Source organism: Phoenix dactylifera, chromosome 1 (assembly GCF_051530095.1).
Source record: "Phoenix dactylifera cultivar Ajwa chromosome 1, Ajwa_hap1_PhDact_Kaust_v1.1, whole genome shotgun sequence".
In the NCBI taxonomy this organism is placed as follows: domain Eukaryota; kingdom Viridiplantae; phylum Streptophyta; class Magnoliopsida; order Arecales; family Arecaceae; genus Phoenix; species Phoenix dactylifera.
Genome location: NC_143190.1, coordinates 42,339,134 through 42,357,936, shown reverse-complemented (window position 1 = coordinate 42,357,936; position 18,803 = coordinate 42,339,134). Strand labels below are relative to the sequence as shown.

At 38.0% G+C, this 18,803-nt stretch overlaps 1 protein-coding gene across 1 annotated transcript; it reads right to left on the bottom strand.

The window, feature by feature from the left end:
- Positions 1-319: 319 nt before the first annotated feature.
- On the bottom strand, positions 320-7,092 carry SPHK1 (sphingosine kinase 1). Its single transcript, XM_008808540.6, has 10 exons — positions 6,596-7,092; positions 5,241-5,363; positions 5,036-5,136; positions 4,512-4,584; positions 3,230-3,316; positions 3,028-3,105; positions 2,783-2,853; positions 2,203-2,499; positions 1,608-1,730; positions 320-751 (listed from the first exon to the last, which is right to left on the bottom strand). Exons 1-10 carry the CDS (start codon positions 6,930-6,932, stop codon positions 554-556), a joined length of 1,488 nt encoding a protein of 495 aa, XP_008806762.4. The 5' UTR covers positions 6,933-7,092; the 3' UTR covers positions 320-553.
- Positions 7,093-18,803: the final 11,711 nt, after the last annotated feature.

Sequence of the window (18,803 nt, the reverse complement as noted above, 5' to 3'; positions counted from 1 at the left end):
AGTCAGCATCAGTTTCCATCAGCAAGGCCCGGAAAACCTAAAAAATATCTACATGCTTTCCTTAGCGAAAAGATCTACCTTGCCATACAATTTGTTTCCACATTACTAAAAGAAATTTCACTCAGCAGCCCACTGCAAACATATTCCAATTTTCCATCAAATGTAGGACCCGGCAATAATTGTTCCTCATTAATATCACGCTAATTTGAACAAGAAATAAGAAATAAAATTAAGCATCCAACCAAAGACAACCATGTGGAAAAAAAATTTCAACAATAAAAAAAAAAAAATTGCACATTTTCCAACACATAGAAAGATATAGACCTAACAAGAATATCTCTGTTGGTGCGGAACCCATACCGATGCCGCATTATTATTATATCAAATGGTACAATACGAGACTGTTCGATATGGTCCAGTGTACCATGGACTCAATAGCTGATAAAAAAAATTAACAGCCACATATTTGCTGCTTCTTGCTCCTTTAACATGTATGCGTACATGGTACTAAGAGGAGGAAGACGGACATATGAGAAGGGGGGAGAAAAACAGATCATCTAGGAGAGAATATAGTAGCTAAACCTGTGTCAACTGTCATCTGAATGGGAGGGCCATAGGACATTAGATTCTCCTGCTGATTGCCATTATTCACTCGATCTCCCCTAGCGATGACCTCGCCATCAGAATCGACGATACCACCCTTGCTGGGTCTCCCAACACGCTGACCAGGCTCTAACCGGAATGCCTTCACCTGTGAAACACATAATCAAAACACCTCGAATAAGAGAGAAGTTTCTCCATTTCCCTGTTAATGTACCCGCTCCAAGTGCCCAGAAGTCTGCTGTGTAAGAAATGGACTTATGTTCGGCCGAAAGGTGGAGGATCCCACCACTTCAAGACTTTGAAGGGGTATGACCACTGAGATTAGCCCTCAAGTCGAACAAGCACAACTTATGGAACATTTGTTATCAAACTATTAGCTGCATTGCCTCCGAAATTGCAGTTTTACATTGGATATGACTGTTTGAGTCATATGGTTATCTATGTTTGAGAAAGTCTTATAATTTCAAAACTACTTTTCTCTCCTATCTTCAACATCATATCAAGGCACGCCTCTTCCACTTAATTAGCACTCTCATCAGAACCAACAAATACAACATCCTACGTCCGCCCTTTTTTTTTTTTGAAGAACTATATGTTTCTTCAAACCTGAGATTACCCTTGCTGTTAGTCATCATTGACATCTTTAAGGATCTCTCAGTCCCTTGTGCTCTACCTCGACACCCAATATATGAACAGTTCTGTTATTCTGCTGTATAATTTTGCCAGGTCAACCAAAATCATGTTCCGTTCTTTTTTTCTTTTTTTTTTTTTTACTTCGCTCCAAGTTCTTCCATCAATTGGTTATGCATAAGTTAGCTTTGATAGCCTAACCTTCTATGCTTAAACCCAAATATTCTTCAGGAGAACTTTTATCATGTTCCCATGGAACTAAAAATATATAATACATTTTAAAACTTAAAAAAAAGTTGAAGGCTGTGGGAAACTGCACGTCTTTTTCTTGAAACAAGACCTAACAATTAAGAGGTCAAGAGAACTGTACGCACCTTGAGATATGAGACGTACGGTGATTTGACATAGCTTCCATCACTCATTTTTAACATCAATGATAGAAGGGCTGATTTTGGACAATCCCTGAGTACGACTGCATCCAAGCAGCCATCTGAGAACTACATCACAATCAAGAAGGATTGCCATGATGAGTTGGCTAATTCAAATGAGAAACAGATACGTGAAACAAACATCAAGTAGCTGGCTAATTCAACATCATCAAAGAAAAAGGAGTAGCATTTCAAGACATGTTGCACTTTTGTGACAAAATGAATCAACCATCTCTGTGCTTAAAAAAAGAAAATCCACACAGCCAAAACCCGTGTGTTTGAGATAAATGGATTACTCAAAGAATAAAAGAAAAGACTTTATCAACTTCCTTTCCTTTCCTGGTGTAAAAACAGTTCCACATGCAGAAACACAGCATTTAGGATTTAAGCATTTCAACACTATAAAGGGAAATTTATGCATGCTCATGATGCAAATACCTGCTTATGTGTTTGGCAGTCGACAATACATTATTTTGTCATGCTGCAATGAGAAAAACATAACATATAGAAAAGAATATTGCAATAACAAGAAAGAAACTACCTTAGCTTCAGGTGCTGGCATAACATCTTCACCAGCCCAAGGCACATTGTTAATCCAAACTGAAACAAAAGGGCCATCAATTGACCTCCATTCCAGACCATCCAAAGAAGCCACAGGGCCTGGGTAACCACACGATTGAACTTTAGCATTATTTGCTTGGCCTTGTTCAGACAGTATGGTGTTGCCCATGCAGCTGCTGTATTGCTTGATCGGTTCCCCATATGACTCGTATCCAGGTGCAGGCACAAATTGAATATGTCCATGGTATCTTCGCAAGTTCATTATCCGCAGGAGAGACTAGAAGCATGTAAGAATTATAACATGAAAAAATATCAATCATCCTGGCAAAGAGGATTAGTAAGAAACATGCCAAATAATTAATGTCATGGGAGAAGAATTAAATATTTTAAAGTTTTCACAATTACATTAGTTCGGCAAAACGAGCATCATCTCATTTTTTGAACAATGAAGTCATATGACGTTCCACAAAACATCGACTTAGCTACTTGGGTTATGTCACAATTCAAGAGATACATAAAATAGTACTATGAGAAAGTCTAAAAACAACTGATGTACATACATAAAAATCAAAACGAGCACTTCCCATCCACCTATACTTCTCAGACTCGATGTCAATATCAGCCACCAAACCTGCAGGTAACCATTAAATGACTTATAGACATGCACATAGCAAAGTTACCCTTAACTATTAAAAGAAAAAAAAAACTTCACAGTGGTTGACTACTTCTAAAGAAAATCTTTAGCCATCAATCATTTGATTTAAAAAATGAATTGCCTCTATAAGTTTTTTTTTTTTTTGCATACCCCAAGTAAGCATCAAGATACTAAAGAACTTCGTCTCTCCTTGCAAAACAGTAATAACATCGAGTGAGCGTTTGTAACCTGCAAGGTTGGAAGACAATTGCTATCGGAGAAATGTATATTCATTATACATAAAAAATGACAGCATTTTCCGATGCTTGGTGCTTAGATGAACCAAACATAACATTGTGAAGCAAAAGACAACCTCTGATAACCGCAAATGTAGCATTGGACACAGAGTACAAATCACCAACTGAATCCAGAAGTGATTTTGCCATGCCATTCCCTGTGCCTGCATTAGATGTTCTAACTCAAAAATCAAACGCACATAGAAAATACAGTCATTATAAACACCATATCTTTAGCCTTCAGGGGTACAAATCATACAGTTAAAATAACAGCAAGCTGATTGACATAAGGAAGAAAGTTAAATTCATACAATTATTTGCAAAACCAATTGAGAATATGCAATTAACATATTGTCATAATTATAGGCATGGTATGTCCAGAAAATATTGCCTTGAGCTAGTCTAAGCACATTCTATTCTCTTTGTCATTGGAGAACTATTGTGAAGTTTTGCTTTTATTTTTTAGTAGAAACATGAATCTGCAGCCTTTTATATAGAATCTGCCATTGTGCACAAAATTTAAGTAAATTCGTGCATCTTCACTCATATTGCACAAAGAACTGCAGGCTCCTCATTTATCTTGCGACAGGCATCATGGTAACAAATCCATCATGCCGTCATATTATTCAATTATAACGATGGAAGTGTCTAGAACATCAGTTCCATCAGCGAAAGAATGAAATAAACCAGATGTTCGTGAACATACTGGTTAGGCTACCAATACCAAACAAGTTGCAGTATCCTACCACTAATTAGCAAATAACCAACACTCCTTTGAACATGTCAAATAAATTATTCCAACTTTCCAAGTTCTCCAACCAGACATTGTCTACCTCACCTATATAATTAGGATATAGGACCATAAATACTTTTATCCAATTTACAATACTTTACAAGCCATATTGATATATGAGGAAGTCAGCAGGTCAAATCAGACATCTACTGGCCATTTGAGCATCAAGCAACTGCCACGATAACTCAAGGTTCTGGATGCATTTGGGTCAAGGACCAGGCTAGAAGGGTCAAAATTTGGTTAATCAGGTCAAAATCTGGTAGACATTTATCAGATAGCATTGGAAAATCAATTCTAGTTAGCCAAACAAAGCCAACAGGTTCAAACAAAGCCAATATCTTACCCACTTGCTTCTAGTTCAGTGAAATCCCAACCAAACACTCCAAGCCTTTGGCTAATCAGAGAAGGCAAGCCTGGGCTTAGCCTGGTTAGAATAAGTATTACTTTAAGCACTGTGTTTAAGATAATATGAGCATTTATTTTTCTTATTGGAGATAACTCCAAGAAATCATGAGATTGGTTGATGTCACTACTTTAACAGTTCTTGATATGTGAACAAAACATACCTGCTGGAATGATCCCAAGAGGCAATTTAATTGCAGTATCCCAGTCCTCTCTTTGCAGCAAGCCATTGACTACCTACTCATTAAAAGTAAGATGAATAAAAATGTGGAGAGAAGAAGAGGGAAAAAAGAAAGCAACTGAATCGGCTACTGGAAAACACAAGTCTGCCCATACATATTCATTTAGGGAGCATTAAAAGATTATAAATTATGGAACAACACCATAAAATGAGAGATAGGCCCTTGATGGTTTATATTGCAAAATTATTACCACATAAAATTTAACCTTGAAGTTAGTGATGTGTGAGCATAACAATGTTAACAAACCCTTAGAAAAATAGTCCATAAAACCTACAGAGCTAAAGTTCGGCACTCCAGCAGCAGAAAACTCAAACAAAGCCAACAAAGATTTTGCAAAATCCATGACATACTCATTTCTATATCACACAGTATAGGTTTGAAACTAGATGAAACGCTGTTATCAAACAATCTTCCACACACTCCAAGGTCAAGATGCAACTACTAACCTCCACAAGAACACCATCACCACTAACACATACAATCCCGTCATATTTTAGAAGATCCAATGAATAGGCAATTTCTTGAGCATGAAACTGAGACTTTGTCTCTGAAGAAAAGCAAAGCCTAAGAAGAAGTTAACAACTCTGAGAAAGAGAGAGAGAGAGACAGAGAGAGAGAGAGAAAGAGAGAGAGATTTGGAAGCTCACCAACCTTGCATTGTATAAGGAATATCAGCGGCTACAAGAAGGGGCTTGACTTCATTATGGAAGATTGCATGTCCACATTTCTTACCACCAAAGGGATTTACAATAATAAATAACCTCTTTGGTCGACCTATTTTGAAAGAAGATAAGGATCTTTTTGAGCAAGATAGTCAAAAATTATACATGAATGTTCCAATTTACTTGCAAATCAGTATATTGTAACAGAAAATCTGCAGTAGTTTATTTTACAATTGAAGCTAGCAGTGATATATAAACCACAATGATAGGTCGATCATAAGAAATGAAGTGGTAAATAAGGGGGAAAAATCTTATTTGTTTACAACAGATTAGTACTTGCATGAAAAATTATATGAATTCTTATATAAATTCTATAACGCAGAGAATGAACCTGATCTCGTTTAATTTGAGGACTCGTCAATCAAGAAAGCGCAACTTTACCTTTAGATAAAGGACATATGATACAGAATCAGTCTAACCGCATCCACACAAATACCAGGACTTGAGAAAAAAGAAGAAAAATAAGGATTTAAAAAATCATCCTCGAGGGGAAAAAGAAAAGAAAAGAAGCAGTAGAAGTGCTAAAAAGGTGCGTCTGTATGCACAAAATTTTATATTTTTATGCTTTCAGCAAATCAACAAAATGGTCGACATTCAAAGTCATCTAAGAGAATTTGTGAATATGAGCAAAACGAATATATCTGAAAAATTCACCACTAGAACACAGGAAAAATAGTAGCTTTTTTTCTCCGCGTAAACAGAAAGTATCTTCTCGATCAAGATGAAAATTTCCAATTCTAATACCGCAGAATGAACAAAGAGAGTTCTTGCAACCAGTCATGGAAATTAGAAAAAAAGATCGCCTCTGGCAATTTTTATAGGAAAATCTCAAAACTGTCCCCAAAAAAGGAACGAAAAACTACCAGTAGATCTTATCAACGCAGGTAAACAAAACAATACGTAAAAAAATTGATAATCGCACAAAAAATCCGAAGGAAAAAGACAAGAAGAAGAAGAATCCTCTCTTGAAAAGAAAGATTCCAAAAAGATTACTTATCATAGACAAATGCAGACGTCTCGAGAAATTAAACAGAAAAAAATCAAGAAGGCAACAAAAAAGATTCTCTTTTTTTCAGATGAAAGGCGCAAGCAAGAAAATTTCTTACTAAAAAGGGAAGGAAACCTCTAAAGATAATCGAAGCAATTATCTCATCGCTTCTATAAATTAAGCAATCTGCCTAGAAAAAAAATGCGACAAAAACACAGAAAATTATCACAAAAGGGGTTTCTTGTTCCGATTAACGAAGAAAAAACTTAAACAACGGAAATCTCCTTGCGCCCTACCAAGGGAATTGATGCAATCCCTCAGCCGCTCGCTCCATCGAATAGCGGCCTCCTCTGTTGGAAGCTCCAGGACGTAGTCTCTCCTCGTCCTCTTCCCGAGGCTTCCGCCGCCGCAAGAAACCCCTTGGAATCCCCCCACGAAGGCCCTGAGTGTGATTCTCAGCCCCTCGGCCTCGAACCCCAGCACCTCCGACTCCACCGTCAGGCATCGCTCGCCGCCGTCGCCGCCCTTCCACTGGAGCGTGCCGTGGGCGGCCAGGCTAGCCTCCGTAGGCACCCCGTTCACCCGGATCCGCTCCGTCAGGGTTAGGGCTTCCGCTTGTCCCTCCATTGCCATTAGTCTCGACTTCACAGGGAGGGAGGGAGGGAGGGGGGGAGGGAGAGAGAGAGAGAGACAGAGAGAGGGAGCGATGGAGAGGGGAAGAGGAAAGGAAACTCGAGAATCGCAATGGTGGGGAATGTGGGGTCTAAATAATCTCGAAGAAAAGAGGTAGGGGACACTGTGAGATATTGTCCAAGCGGGTGCATATAAAGTTTTATGCGTCAACAAATCTTCTCATAGCTATAATTCCCTGCAACATTCATCATTACTGGTTAGGAACTTAGGATGATAAATAACAAATTAACCATATTACCTGATTGCGTTTCTGGATGGCACACGCATAGTAGGTACTTATTATTAGTTATAAAATAATAAAGAGTTCGAAATTTGGAATGAATTATCTTGACATTAAAAACTGAAAAATGGGAGCTAATTTGGCTACCAAGGAAAAAATGAATATTTTTGTTTAGCAAGGTCCCTTTTATTTTTTTAGTTTTTCTACATTTGATACAGTGATATAGGGCGGGGAAACCCATAAGTCCAAATTTTTAAAATTAAAATATAGTACATATTAGCAAAAATTAGAGGATGATATAGAAATTGACGTAAGAAAGTATTTATTATTGGATTGTGCATTTATTATTAGTTATGGGCATTTTTTGTTATTAGATCTTTAATTGATAGTTGGTTGCCTGTTTTGTTGCACTTTTTCAGTCGGTCTAGTCTATTTTTCCTTTCTTTAGTGCATGAATAACCACAGCTATTTAAAAAAATATTATAATAAAGTAATATTTAAATAATAAATATTATTTAAAAAAATATTTTCTGCATGGATACTCTTTTAAATATCAGATTTTGCATGAATACCCTTTCAAAATTAATATTTGCATATATACCCTCGTAAAACTCTGTTATTATATAAATATCCCTAATATAACGGTTGTTCTAACGGTGTTAAAAAAATTGTATTTATATTAATTAAAAATAAAATTAAAATATGAAATGACATTACCACCCTCACTCTTCTTCACCTCCACCACAACACCCCCCCCCCCCCCCAGCGCCCGGCTTCCCCACCCCTCGCAGGCTTCCCGCCCGGCTTCCCCATCCCCTGTATCACCCCCACGGCGGCTTCCCCACCGCCCGCGGGCTTCTCGCATCAGAAATCGAAAAACCAGTATTTTTTTTTTGATGATCCTTGTCGAACAAATTAATCAGAACCATTCCAGTGGGAGATTAATTAGATTAGATTTATTTCATTTCTATTTTTCACTGTGAACCTATATTAAAATTTTATTTTTTGGTTTCTAACCGCATATCATATACTTTATTTGAAGGTAAGAAAAACGAAATATCACCCATTTTTGATTGATTATTGAAACATAATATAGTTATATATTATTTTTTTCTTTTATTTTGTTAGGATAGGTTTGGTTAATAAGCACTCTCTTTTACAATTTATATTGTGTATATTTATTTATTCAATGTACAGGTTCTCAAATGGAGCAACAATAATTCAAATTAAAGGTAAAATTTGAAGAATATTTTAAGAAGGTTAAGAATTCTACAAGACTTAAGTACTACTTTGGAAGACAAAAGAGCTGGTTAGTTGATGTTGACTGTTATAAAGGATTATAAAGACTATCACATTAATTAATGTATCTAAATTCTTTCCATCTTCTACGATTTTTTTGTGTATATATATCCTTCTAATTATAAAAAATTGCATAAATATCCTTGTAAAGTTACTATTTGCTTGTATACTCTTATATAAATTTCTATTTGCATGCCTACCCATTAAAGATATTTTAGTCATTTTAATTTGAAACCGTTAATTTTTTAATGGCGTTACATGGCTTGGGTATATATACAAAAATAAGAATAAAAAATGGTAGAATAGAAAAATAAGTATTTTACGAGGGTATACATGCAAATATCAATTTTAGAAGGATATTCATGTAAAATCTGATATTTAGAAAGATATTCATGTAAAAAAAATTTAAAAAATTTGGATATATATATATAGCATTCTGTATCTTTTCCGTCTTCCGCATGGGAATCTGTATGCGCGCATTCAGAGTAGGGCCGTCGTCCGCATCGTCCGGGGAATTAAAGAAAAGAGAAAGAGAGGGGCCTGCGGGTGATCCGAGGAGATGTTGAGACAATGACACGTGATGTAGTCACGTGCCTTGCACGGCTCCGCCAAAACGGGACGGAATGTTGTGAACGGACCGGTTTATTTTTGGGACATCACTATTGTGAAATACCTATTATACCTTTTATGAATGTGAATAATTTTATGCATTAATTTTGATGATAGTTTTAGAAAAAAACTAATTTTAATTTCTAAACAGTAAAAAAATTTATTTTTATAAAAATATATTTTTATTTTAAAAAATTAATTAAATATATTTTTATATTTTTTGTTGACCATATTTTTTTGGTCCTTTCTTAGCGAAGGAGTGGAGTTCAAAGACTTCCGGCATCATTTTTTTTTTAATTTTTTTTATATAATAGCGCCTCACACATGATGAATATAAGTATAATTAATAAAAAAATTGTATAAAAGAGAAAGAGAAAATATGTTGTTCGTTCAAATAAAATCACCAAAATAATGCGCCAGCGATTCAGTCGGTTACATTATTTATCATGTGCGGTCCAAAAAAAGCCATATTTTTTAAAGTCAGGTCCTGTAGCAGTGGCGCCCGTCGGTAGTGACTCGTCACAAAAATATTCTCCGTTTCCGCCGTTGGTGGACGGCACAAGAAAATGAGATTGACCGTCCTGTCCGAATCAAAAGGCTGCTGAGGCGTCGATGGAGTTGTTGGCCTTCTAGAAGATCGGAAAGCACTTCGGGACCCACCGTTTGGACCTTTCGATCCGATGATGGGACGTGGTCGTGCGCAGGCCTCCGGTGGAACCACTTCGCCATCAGTCTCGTGGTCCCACGCGGTGTACACCCCCTAATCACGTCCATCATGATAGGATAATACTGACCGTCCGATCCATAAGGTTATTCGCCTGGGATTATTGTTTTCACATTCCGAACACCATCGCGTCAGTGGTCCGAAAAATGTCCCACTTAAAGTCCCCCAGGCCATCTTAAACTGAATTTCGATGAGAGCTTGGCCGCCGTTGGTGATTAGATGAGTATGATATTTGTGATCAAAGACCGTAGCGCCAGGCTAATTGCTGCGAGGGACTGTCGTTCTGTTGAGATCTCGATATTTGGGGCGAAGCTCAGGGCTGCATGGGAGGAAATATCCTATGCGAGACATGTATTGGAGGCTGACAAAATTATTTTGGAGGGAGATTCAGCCGTCTTGATCGATCGTCTTCAGATGGAGAGATGGAAGGAGATAAAGCACCCGCTTCTGTGCGACATGCGACGAATACTACGAAAGTGCCAGGTTACTTAAATCAGGCACGTCCTTCGGTGTAAGTGGGTCCAGCCCACTTGGAGAGGCCCAGAAAGCCCATTAGGGCTTTACCTTTGTTTGCCTTTGTAGGACCCTAAGAGTGTGCGCGTGAAAGAATATAATAGGGAGGCGTGAATCAAAGGCTGCGACACATCAAACATAAAAATAGAGGAGCTTGCGGCTGAGAAAAAAGAAAAGAAAACAGAGAAGAGGAAGGAGCATACGGCAGAGAAAAAGAAAAAAAAAGGATGAGGGTGCGAGAGGAAAATCCAAAGATTTGCGTGCGCCGTACGAAAAAAGAAACAGGTTCTTTTTCTTGTCCTTTTTTTTCCTTGAGTGTGATTTTCACACGGAGATTTAACAAATTGGGTTTCTATCTAAGAGTTGTATTGGATGCTATAGGGAGTTTATAGTATTCATTGTTAGGGATCTCATTACATTCTTGGGTTCATCACACTGTGGTGGTTTGGGTGAGATCATTGTTACTCTTAGGGAGGTGATATTGGAGTTTTTCCCAATTTGTTGTGAACTCAAATTTTGGGCATAAACTTGAGGATTGTAAACTCTATATTTATTATAGTGGATTAATTGGATTTACCCCGTGGTTTTTTCCCTCTATACTGGAGGGTTTTCCACATAAATTTGGTGTGTTTTCCTTCTGCTCTTAAGGTGTTTGATATATTGCCTGTGTGAATATTGCTTTTAGTTGGTTTTGGTTTTGCCTTAGTTTATTCCGCAATATCCCTATTTCGGACCCAACAAGTGGTATCAGAGCTGAGGTTGTGTGGGTGTGGAGATATTGTGGAAGTAGATGGAGAATTCTTCTGGTATTATGATGAAACTTAGTGCTTCTAATTATTCTATTTGGAAGTCTATGATGGAGGATATCCTTTACTGTAAGGATTTACATGAGCCCATTGGAGGTACTAATGCTAAGCCAAAGGATATTAATGATAATGACTAGAAGAAGATGCACAGAAAAGCTATTGGGTATATCAGACAGTGGATTGATCTTAGTGTGTTCCATCATGTATCTCAAGAGACAGATGCCTACAGTTTTTGGATGAAGCTAGAGGGTCTCTATGAGAGGAAGACAACCCAAAACAAAGCCTTTGCAATTATGAGGCTTGTGAATTTGAAGCTGAAAGAGGGAAGATCTGTTGCTGAGCATTTGAGTGAGTTCCAAGACTTGGTGAATCAGTTGACCACAATGAAGATAGTGCTAAATGATGAGTTGTAGGCATTATTACTGTTGAGTTCATTGCCTGACAGTTGGGAGACTTTGGTGGTGTCACTTAGCAACTCTGCTCCTGATGGGGTGCTACAGCTTACTCTAGTTAATGAAGAAACAAGAAGAAGAGACATGGATAAGGACAGTGCACAGGCTCTTGTTACAGAAAATAGGGGAAGAGGTAAGAGTAGAGATTTTAAGGGGCGCCGTACTTCTAGAAGTCAGTCTAGTACAAGAGGAAAAATCAAGTGCTGCTACTGTAATAAAGAGGGTCATATGAAGAAATACTGCAAGGCTTGAAAAAAGAAATTGAAAGAGGAAAAGAATCAGAAGAAGGCCAACAATGAACATACCACTGCTTGTGCTTCAGATGAAGCAGTGGCAATTCTCTGTGTGGGAGAGGACCAGTGTTGTCATGTTGCAGATCCCGATGTGGAGTGGGTAATTGATTCAGCATGTTCCTGTCATATCACTTCAAGGAGAGAGCTCTTCACTACTTACATAGCAGGTAAATTTGGCAGGGTGAAGATAGGAAATGACAGTTATGCTGATATTGTGGAAATTGGTGATATCTATTTTGTTACCAATGTTGGATGCTCCTTTACACTCAAGGATGTGCGACATGTTCCAGATATGCATCTGAAACTGATCTCTACTAATGCTCTTGATATAGCTGGGTATGATAATTATTTTGGCAACAGGAGATTGGAAACTATCGAGGGGGTCAATGGTATTTGCTAGAGGAAAGCTTTGTTGCACACTTTATAAAACACAAGTAAAGTTGTGCGGTGGTACAGTGAATATGACTGAAGATTATGTTTTACCAGATCTGTGGCACAGACGGCTGGCTCACATGAGTGAGAAGGGATTGCAGATTTTGGGAAGGAAGTCCCTCATTCCTTTCCATACAGGTATGTCATTGAATCCCTGTGATTACTGTTTACTTGGCAAACATCATAGAATTTTTTTTCAAAAGGCCTCTAGTAGAAAACCCAATATATTGGATTTGGTATATTCTGATGTGTGTGGTCCTATTGAAGTAGAGTCCTTAGGTGGTCGTAAATATTTTATTACCTTTATTGATGATGCTTCACGAAAAGTGTGGGTTTATGTTTTAAGAACAAAAGACCAGGTATTTCAGTGCTTCAAGCAGTTTCATGCCTTGGTGAAGAGAGAAACAGAGAAGCAATTGAAGTATCTTCGTACAGATAATGGAGGTGAGTACACATATAATGAGTTTGAGCATTACTGTTCAGAGCATGGTATTAGACATAAGAAGACAGTTCCTGGTACCCCACAGCACAATGGTATTGCAGAGAGGATGAATCGCACCATTATAGAAAAGGTCAGATGTATGTTGAGGATGGCTAAACTGCCTAAGTCATTCTGGGGTAAAGCTGTACTTACTGTGTGCTACTTAATCAACCGGTCTCCATCTGTTCCTTTAGGTTTTGATATTCCTGAAAAAGTGTGGACAAGGAAGGATGTTTCCTACTCTCATTTGAAGGTGTTTGGGTACAAGGCATTTGCACATGTGCCTAAGGAACAACGAGCAAAGCTTGATGATAAGGTTATTCCTTACATATTTGTTGGTTATGGAGATGCAGAATTTGGCTACAGGCTATGGGATCTGGAGAAGAAGAAGATCATCAGAAGCAGAGATATAGTTTTTCATGAAGACCAGATCTTGACAGACTTTGAAAAAGTAGAGAAGCCCAGTCAAACAGTTGAAGGTGTTCCTGACTTTACATCTATCTCTTTGCCTCCAGAAAGTGAGCTGGTAGAGAAGAGATGCAAGTTGAAGACCAAGGTGATGAGCTAGTTGTTTTTGAGGACGATTTGTTTGAGCACGGGGAGCAGTCTACTTGCCAGAGAGTGTTGAGCAGGGGGAGCAGCCTACTGCGGTAGAGCCTCAGGTTAGGAGGTCTACCAGGGAGCATCGTTCATCAACTAGATACCCTGAATCAGAGTTTGTTTTGCTTACTGAGGAGGGGGAGCCAGAGAGCTTTCAGGAAGTGCAAACTCATAAGGACAAGCAGAGCTGGGTGACGGCTATGCACGAAGAGATGAGTTCTCTACAGAAGAATGACACTTATGAGTTGGTAGAGCTTCCTAAAGGTAAAAGGGCTCTAGGAAACAAATGGGTGTTCAAGCTAAAGATGGATGGTGAAAAGCTAGTGAGGTACAAAGCTCGATTGATGGTAAAAGGCTTCAAAGCAGAAGAAAGATATTGACTTTGATGAGATATTCTCTCCAGTTGTCAAGATGAGTTCCATTCGAGTTGTTCTGGGTTTGGCAGCTAGCATAGCTTGAGCAATTAGATGTGAAGACTGCTTTTCTCCATGGTGATTTGGAGGAAGAGATCTACATGGTTCAGCTAGAAGGATTTGAAGTAAAGAAAAAAGAGCACATGGTTTGCAGGTTGAAGAAGAGTCTGTATGGGTTAAAGCAGGCTCCAAGGCAATGGTATAAGAAATTTGATTCATTCATGGTGGGTCATGGCTATACCAAGACAGAGGCAGATCATTGTGTGTATGTCAGAAAATTTTCTGATGAAAAATTCATTATTCTTCTGTTATATGTAGATGACATGTTGATAGTAGGACAAGATATTCAGTTGATTCGCAGTTTGAAGGCAAAGTTGTCCAAGTACTTTGACATGAAAGACCTTGGTGCAGCACAATAAATTTTGGGTATGCAGATTTTTCGTGACTGGAAAACCAAGAAGCTATGGTTATCACAAGAGAAGTATATTGAGCAAATACTTGAAAGGTTTAACATGAAGCAGGCTAAACTAGTCAGTACACCTCTTGGTAGTCACTTCAGACTGAGTAAGAAGACTTGTCCTTCTACAAATGAAAAGAAAGATAGCATGACAGTAGTTCCTTACTCCTCTGCAATCGGAAGTTTGATGTATGCTATGGTTTGCACACGCCCAGATATTGCTCATGCTGTTGGAGTTGTTAGCAGGTTCCTTGTTAATCCTGGAAAAGATCACTGGCAAGTAGTGAAGTGGATCTTCAGATACTTGAGAGGTAGCTCCAAGATGTGCTTGACTTTTGGAGGCTCAAAACAAATTTTGGAGGGCTATACAGATTCAGATATGGCAGGTGACCTTGATGGAAGAAAATCAACTTCAGGATATTTGTTTACTTTTGCAGGAGGAGCTGTATCTTGGCAGTCGAAACTGCAGAAGTGTGTTGCCTTATCTACCACTGAGGCTGAGTATATTGCAGCTACTGAAGCAGGGAAAGAGATACTTTGGATGAGACGGTTTCTCCAAAATTTGGGTTTGAAGCAAGATGAGTACGTAGTTCATTGTGACAGTCAAAGTGTATTAGATTTGAGCAAGAATGCTACATATCATTCACGCATGAAGCACATAGATGTGAGATACCATTAGCTACGTCAGGTAGTTGCAGAACTGTTAGTACTACTACAGAAGATTCACACTGACAAGAACTCAGCTGACATGATGACAAAAGTTGTGACAAGAGAGAAGCTGAAACTTTGTGCCGGATTGGCCGGCATGGATTCTAACTAGCAAGTTAGAGTATAGTCTCCTTCCTCTGTGGGCAGGAGGGGGAGATTGTAAGTGGGTTTAGCCCACTTGGAGAGGCCCAGAAAGCCCATTAGGGCTTTACCTTTGTTTGCCTTTGCAGGACCCTGGGAGTGTGTGCGTGAAAGAATATAATAGGGAGGCGTGAATCAAAGGCTACGGCACATCAAACATAAAAACAGAGGAGCTTGCGGCTGAGAAACAAAGAAAAGAAAACAGAGAAGAGGAAGGAGCATACGGCAGAGAAAAAGAAAAAAAAGGAGGAGGAGGGCGCGAGAGGAAAATCCAAAGATTTGCGTGCGCCATACGGAAAAAGAAACATGTTCTTTTTCTTATCCTTTTTTTTTCTTGAGTGTGATTTTCACACGGAGATTTAACAAATTGGGTTTCTATCTAAGAGTTGTATTGAATGCTATAGGGAGTTTATAGTATTCATTGTTAGGGATCTCATTACATTCTTGGGTTCATCACACTGTGGTGGTTTGGGTGAGATCATTGTTACTCTTAGGGAGGTGATATTGGAGTTTTTTCCAATTTGTTGTGAACTCAAGTTTTGCGTATAAACTTGAGGATTGTAAACTCTATATTTATTATAGTGGATTGATTGGATTTGCCCCGTAGTTTTTTCCCTCTACACTAGAGGGTTTTCCACGTAAATTTGGTGTGTTTTCTTTCTGCTCTTAAGGTATTTGATATATTGCCTGTGTGAATATTGCTTCTAGTTGGTTTTGGTTTTGTCTTAGTTTATTCCGCAATATTCCTGTTTCGGATCCAACATTTGGAAGGTGAACTAAGTTGTTGATTGGGTCTCTTCATTCGCTGCTCAGCATTCCAAAGAATTCTGTGGACCCAACAGTCCTTAGTTTCTGTTGTTTTCTGTAGTTTTCTTGATAGTGATGCGACTGCCTGTGCCCAAATAAGAGCAATTTGAGCAGCTGACCCATCAAAAAAAAAAAAAAAAAAAAAGAGTCCACGCGGATTTCTTTTTGGTATTCCACTGCACCGCGCCCCAGAAGAAGCTTCTCCTTCTCTTCCGTCTTCCACCTTTCGTTTTTCCTTCTGCCGGTCCGTCCCCGCACATTGACCGGAGTCTAGTCGTCTGCTAGATCAAATCAGTGCTCACAAAACTGAAGATTTCATTAATCAAGGATCAAAATAGAGATCTATATGAAATCGAACCTTGAACCGTTGCTTAGTAGATAAGAGGAGGCGTATATCATCCAAACTAAAATTATGAGATAAGACACTTAAAAAAAAAAGTCCATTTAAAAATAACACAATATCAGTTTTATAATTAATTAGTAACATATGAAATCAAAAAAAAAAAGTTTTCAGTGATTTTCATCTGAAATGTAATCCTAGATCGCCTTGACTGTTTTTTTCCAAACAAAATATATATATTTTTTTAAGTCAAGGTAAAGTATTGCGATATTGAAATTTTTATATTACGTACTTATCGCCTGACCTAATTGTACAATGTCGCCTGTGGAAGTCTGCCAAGGGCGCGTGGAAGTGCAATATAAGAGTATGGCGTGGAATCTTCGCACTTTTTTTTTATCATGCTTTCGAGCATTATTTATGTATAATAATAATAAATTGAAAGGACAAAAGGATAAGTAAAAGATCCCTTCTAACAGGGAGAAGGGAAGCTATCACCATTTTTTTAACCTGCCAAAAATTTATGAAGTTATTGAAGCCGTTTTCTAGGTGACCAACGTATCAAATTAGAAGGGTTTATGCAACCACTTATGCTTTTAAAACATCATCATAATAACTGGGAAAAGCCTGGCTTAATTAAAGCTCAGTGTTGCAAATATCCTTGTCATCCACTAGGCCATTTGTCTTTAAGCAATAAAGAAGCAAGTGGCATCAAACTAATGTTTGTTTAGCACCACTCTGTGTTAATTTTTTAATTTAATGTTGATAAAAACTTTATGGATGTTGACAGGAATAATATTATAAAAAATAATATCACAACAAGTTGTTAGTATATTCTTGCGAGCATATGAGATTTAATATTGAAAAAAGAGCTAGTATTTTTATATTTGATATCGACTCAAATCACCAAACATCTCTTTAAATTTTTGTGATCCTTATCAAACATTTTTAATATCCACAAAACATGGAGCTGCACAGATCAACAGTTAGACGTAGACGCCCAAAAAATCTATTTTTTGAGAAAGATACTAAATTTAAAGAAAGACTGCTAAGAGAAATCGAAGGCTAAAGAGTAAACAGTAAAAACCAAGCTTGCTACAGATTTTCAGGAATCATAATATAATGCAAACAGTTCACCTGTAGAAGATTAAGGCAAAACTAATTTCAATAAAAATTTATTATATCATGATGATGGAACTCGCTCAACGTATGCGTACAAGGATAAAAAAATGCTGGCTATATAATGAAGCAAGCTTGTGTTGCTTAAGGCAAACTTTATGTGACCCAAATCTCACATCAAGTTGTCAAACCATCCTCCTTCGCCCTCCCCACCCAAAATCGGTCCCTCAGCGATCAGCTAGGAGGCATGCATGAACACACATGAAATATATAATAAACGGGTAATCTAGAACTTCACGTGAACACTAGAACCATGATTTTTCTAGAAAAAAAAAAGGTAGCTTTATTTACTCATTTCCGTAATAAACCGATGTTGTACGATAGGGGTTAAAAAGATTATGGTGTGTGAACTAAGATTTGCCTAATCCACGACGATTGTATGTTGCCGAAGTTGCCACTAGTTACCTTTTTCCCAACGATTTATCTTGATGCATGTGTACCAAAAAAAAAAGACCTGCGCTATGGTCAACATCCTGCGTCGAGCTTACTATGAAAACTTTGGGCTCATTTGGTTCGCGAAAAAAGAAGACAAAAAAGTGTGGTTAACGAAAAAGTAATGAGATGCCTCTTATTTAGTTGGAGTTTTCAACGAAGAGAGAAAAAAAAGGTGTATTTACATGGGAATATGATTCCCACATTTCATGGAAAAGTATTTCCCATGAGAAACATAAGAAAGTTACTTTCTCATGAGGCGGGAATCACTCCATTTTTATTTTTTCCCAAAAAGGCCCTTCTCCTCTTTCTAGGAATTTGTTTTACAGGAATCATATTTCTATAAGAAAAAATGCTTTCCGCGAACCAAACGAACCCTTTAAGCAATGCAAATGTAGAGGAGGTAGCCACAGTCTTGCCGTTGCAAGGCTTATTCAACATGGTTCATTAATGAAACCATCGGAACCCAAGTCTTGCTGGATGGTGGAGCATGTTATCTGGTGATAATGTCTCCAAATGTTCGAGAAGTCAAAGCAATGAGATTATATATTAAGACTTTCATGATAGCTAAAGATCCTATGGATTTTGTTAATGTTGCATTATTCATTCCGTTGAAAATGTAATATATCTCACCGCCAAGTTTTAAGGATAACGAAACCTGCAGCCTTCCTAAATCGGGAAAGTACTCCAATGTGGTAGACCAACAAATAAGAGTTCGCCAGAAGCCTCCGACCAACCAATCAAAACCTATCATATGGCAAACCTCCGAGGTGCATAAAGAGTCCTTCAAATTTCAAACACTCTCCATAGTTAACAACAGCTCAGCCACGATCATACACGGTTTTCATAACTGCGTGATAAATATGCAAGATGCAGGTCATATACTCACACATAATTTTTGGGACGTA

Coding starts and splice junctions, on each gene's coding strand:
- SPHK1 (XM_008808540.6), bottom strand. CDS start 6,932: ATGGCAATGGAGGGACAAGCGGAAGCCCTAACCCTGACGGAGCGGATC. Junction 3,317..4,511: donor TCTTGGGATCATTCCAGCAG/GTATGTTTTGTT, acceptor CATCTAATGCAG/GCACAGGGAATGGCATGGCA. Junction 752..1,607: donor CGTACGTCTCATATCTCAAG/GTGCGTACAGTT, acceptor TGTGTTTCACAG/GTGAAGGCATTCCGGTTAGA.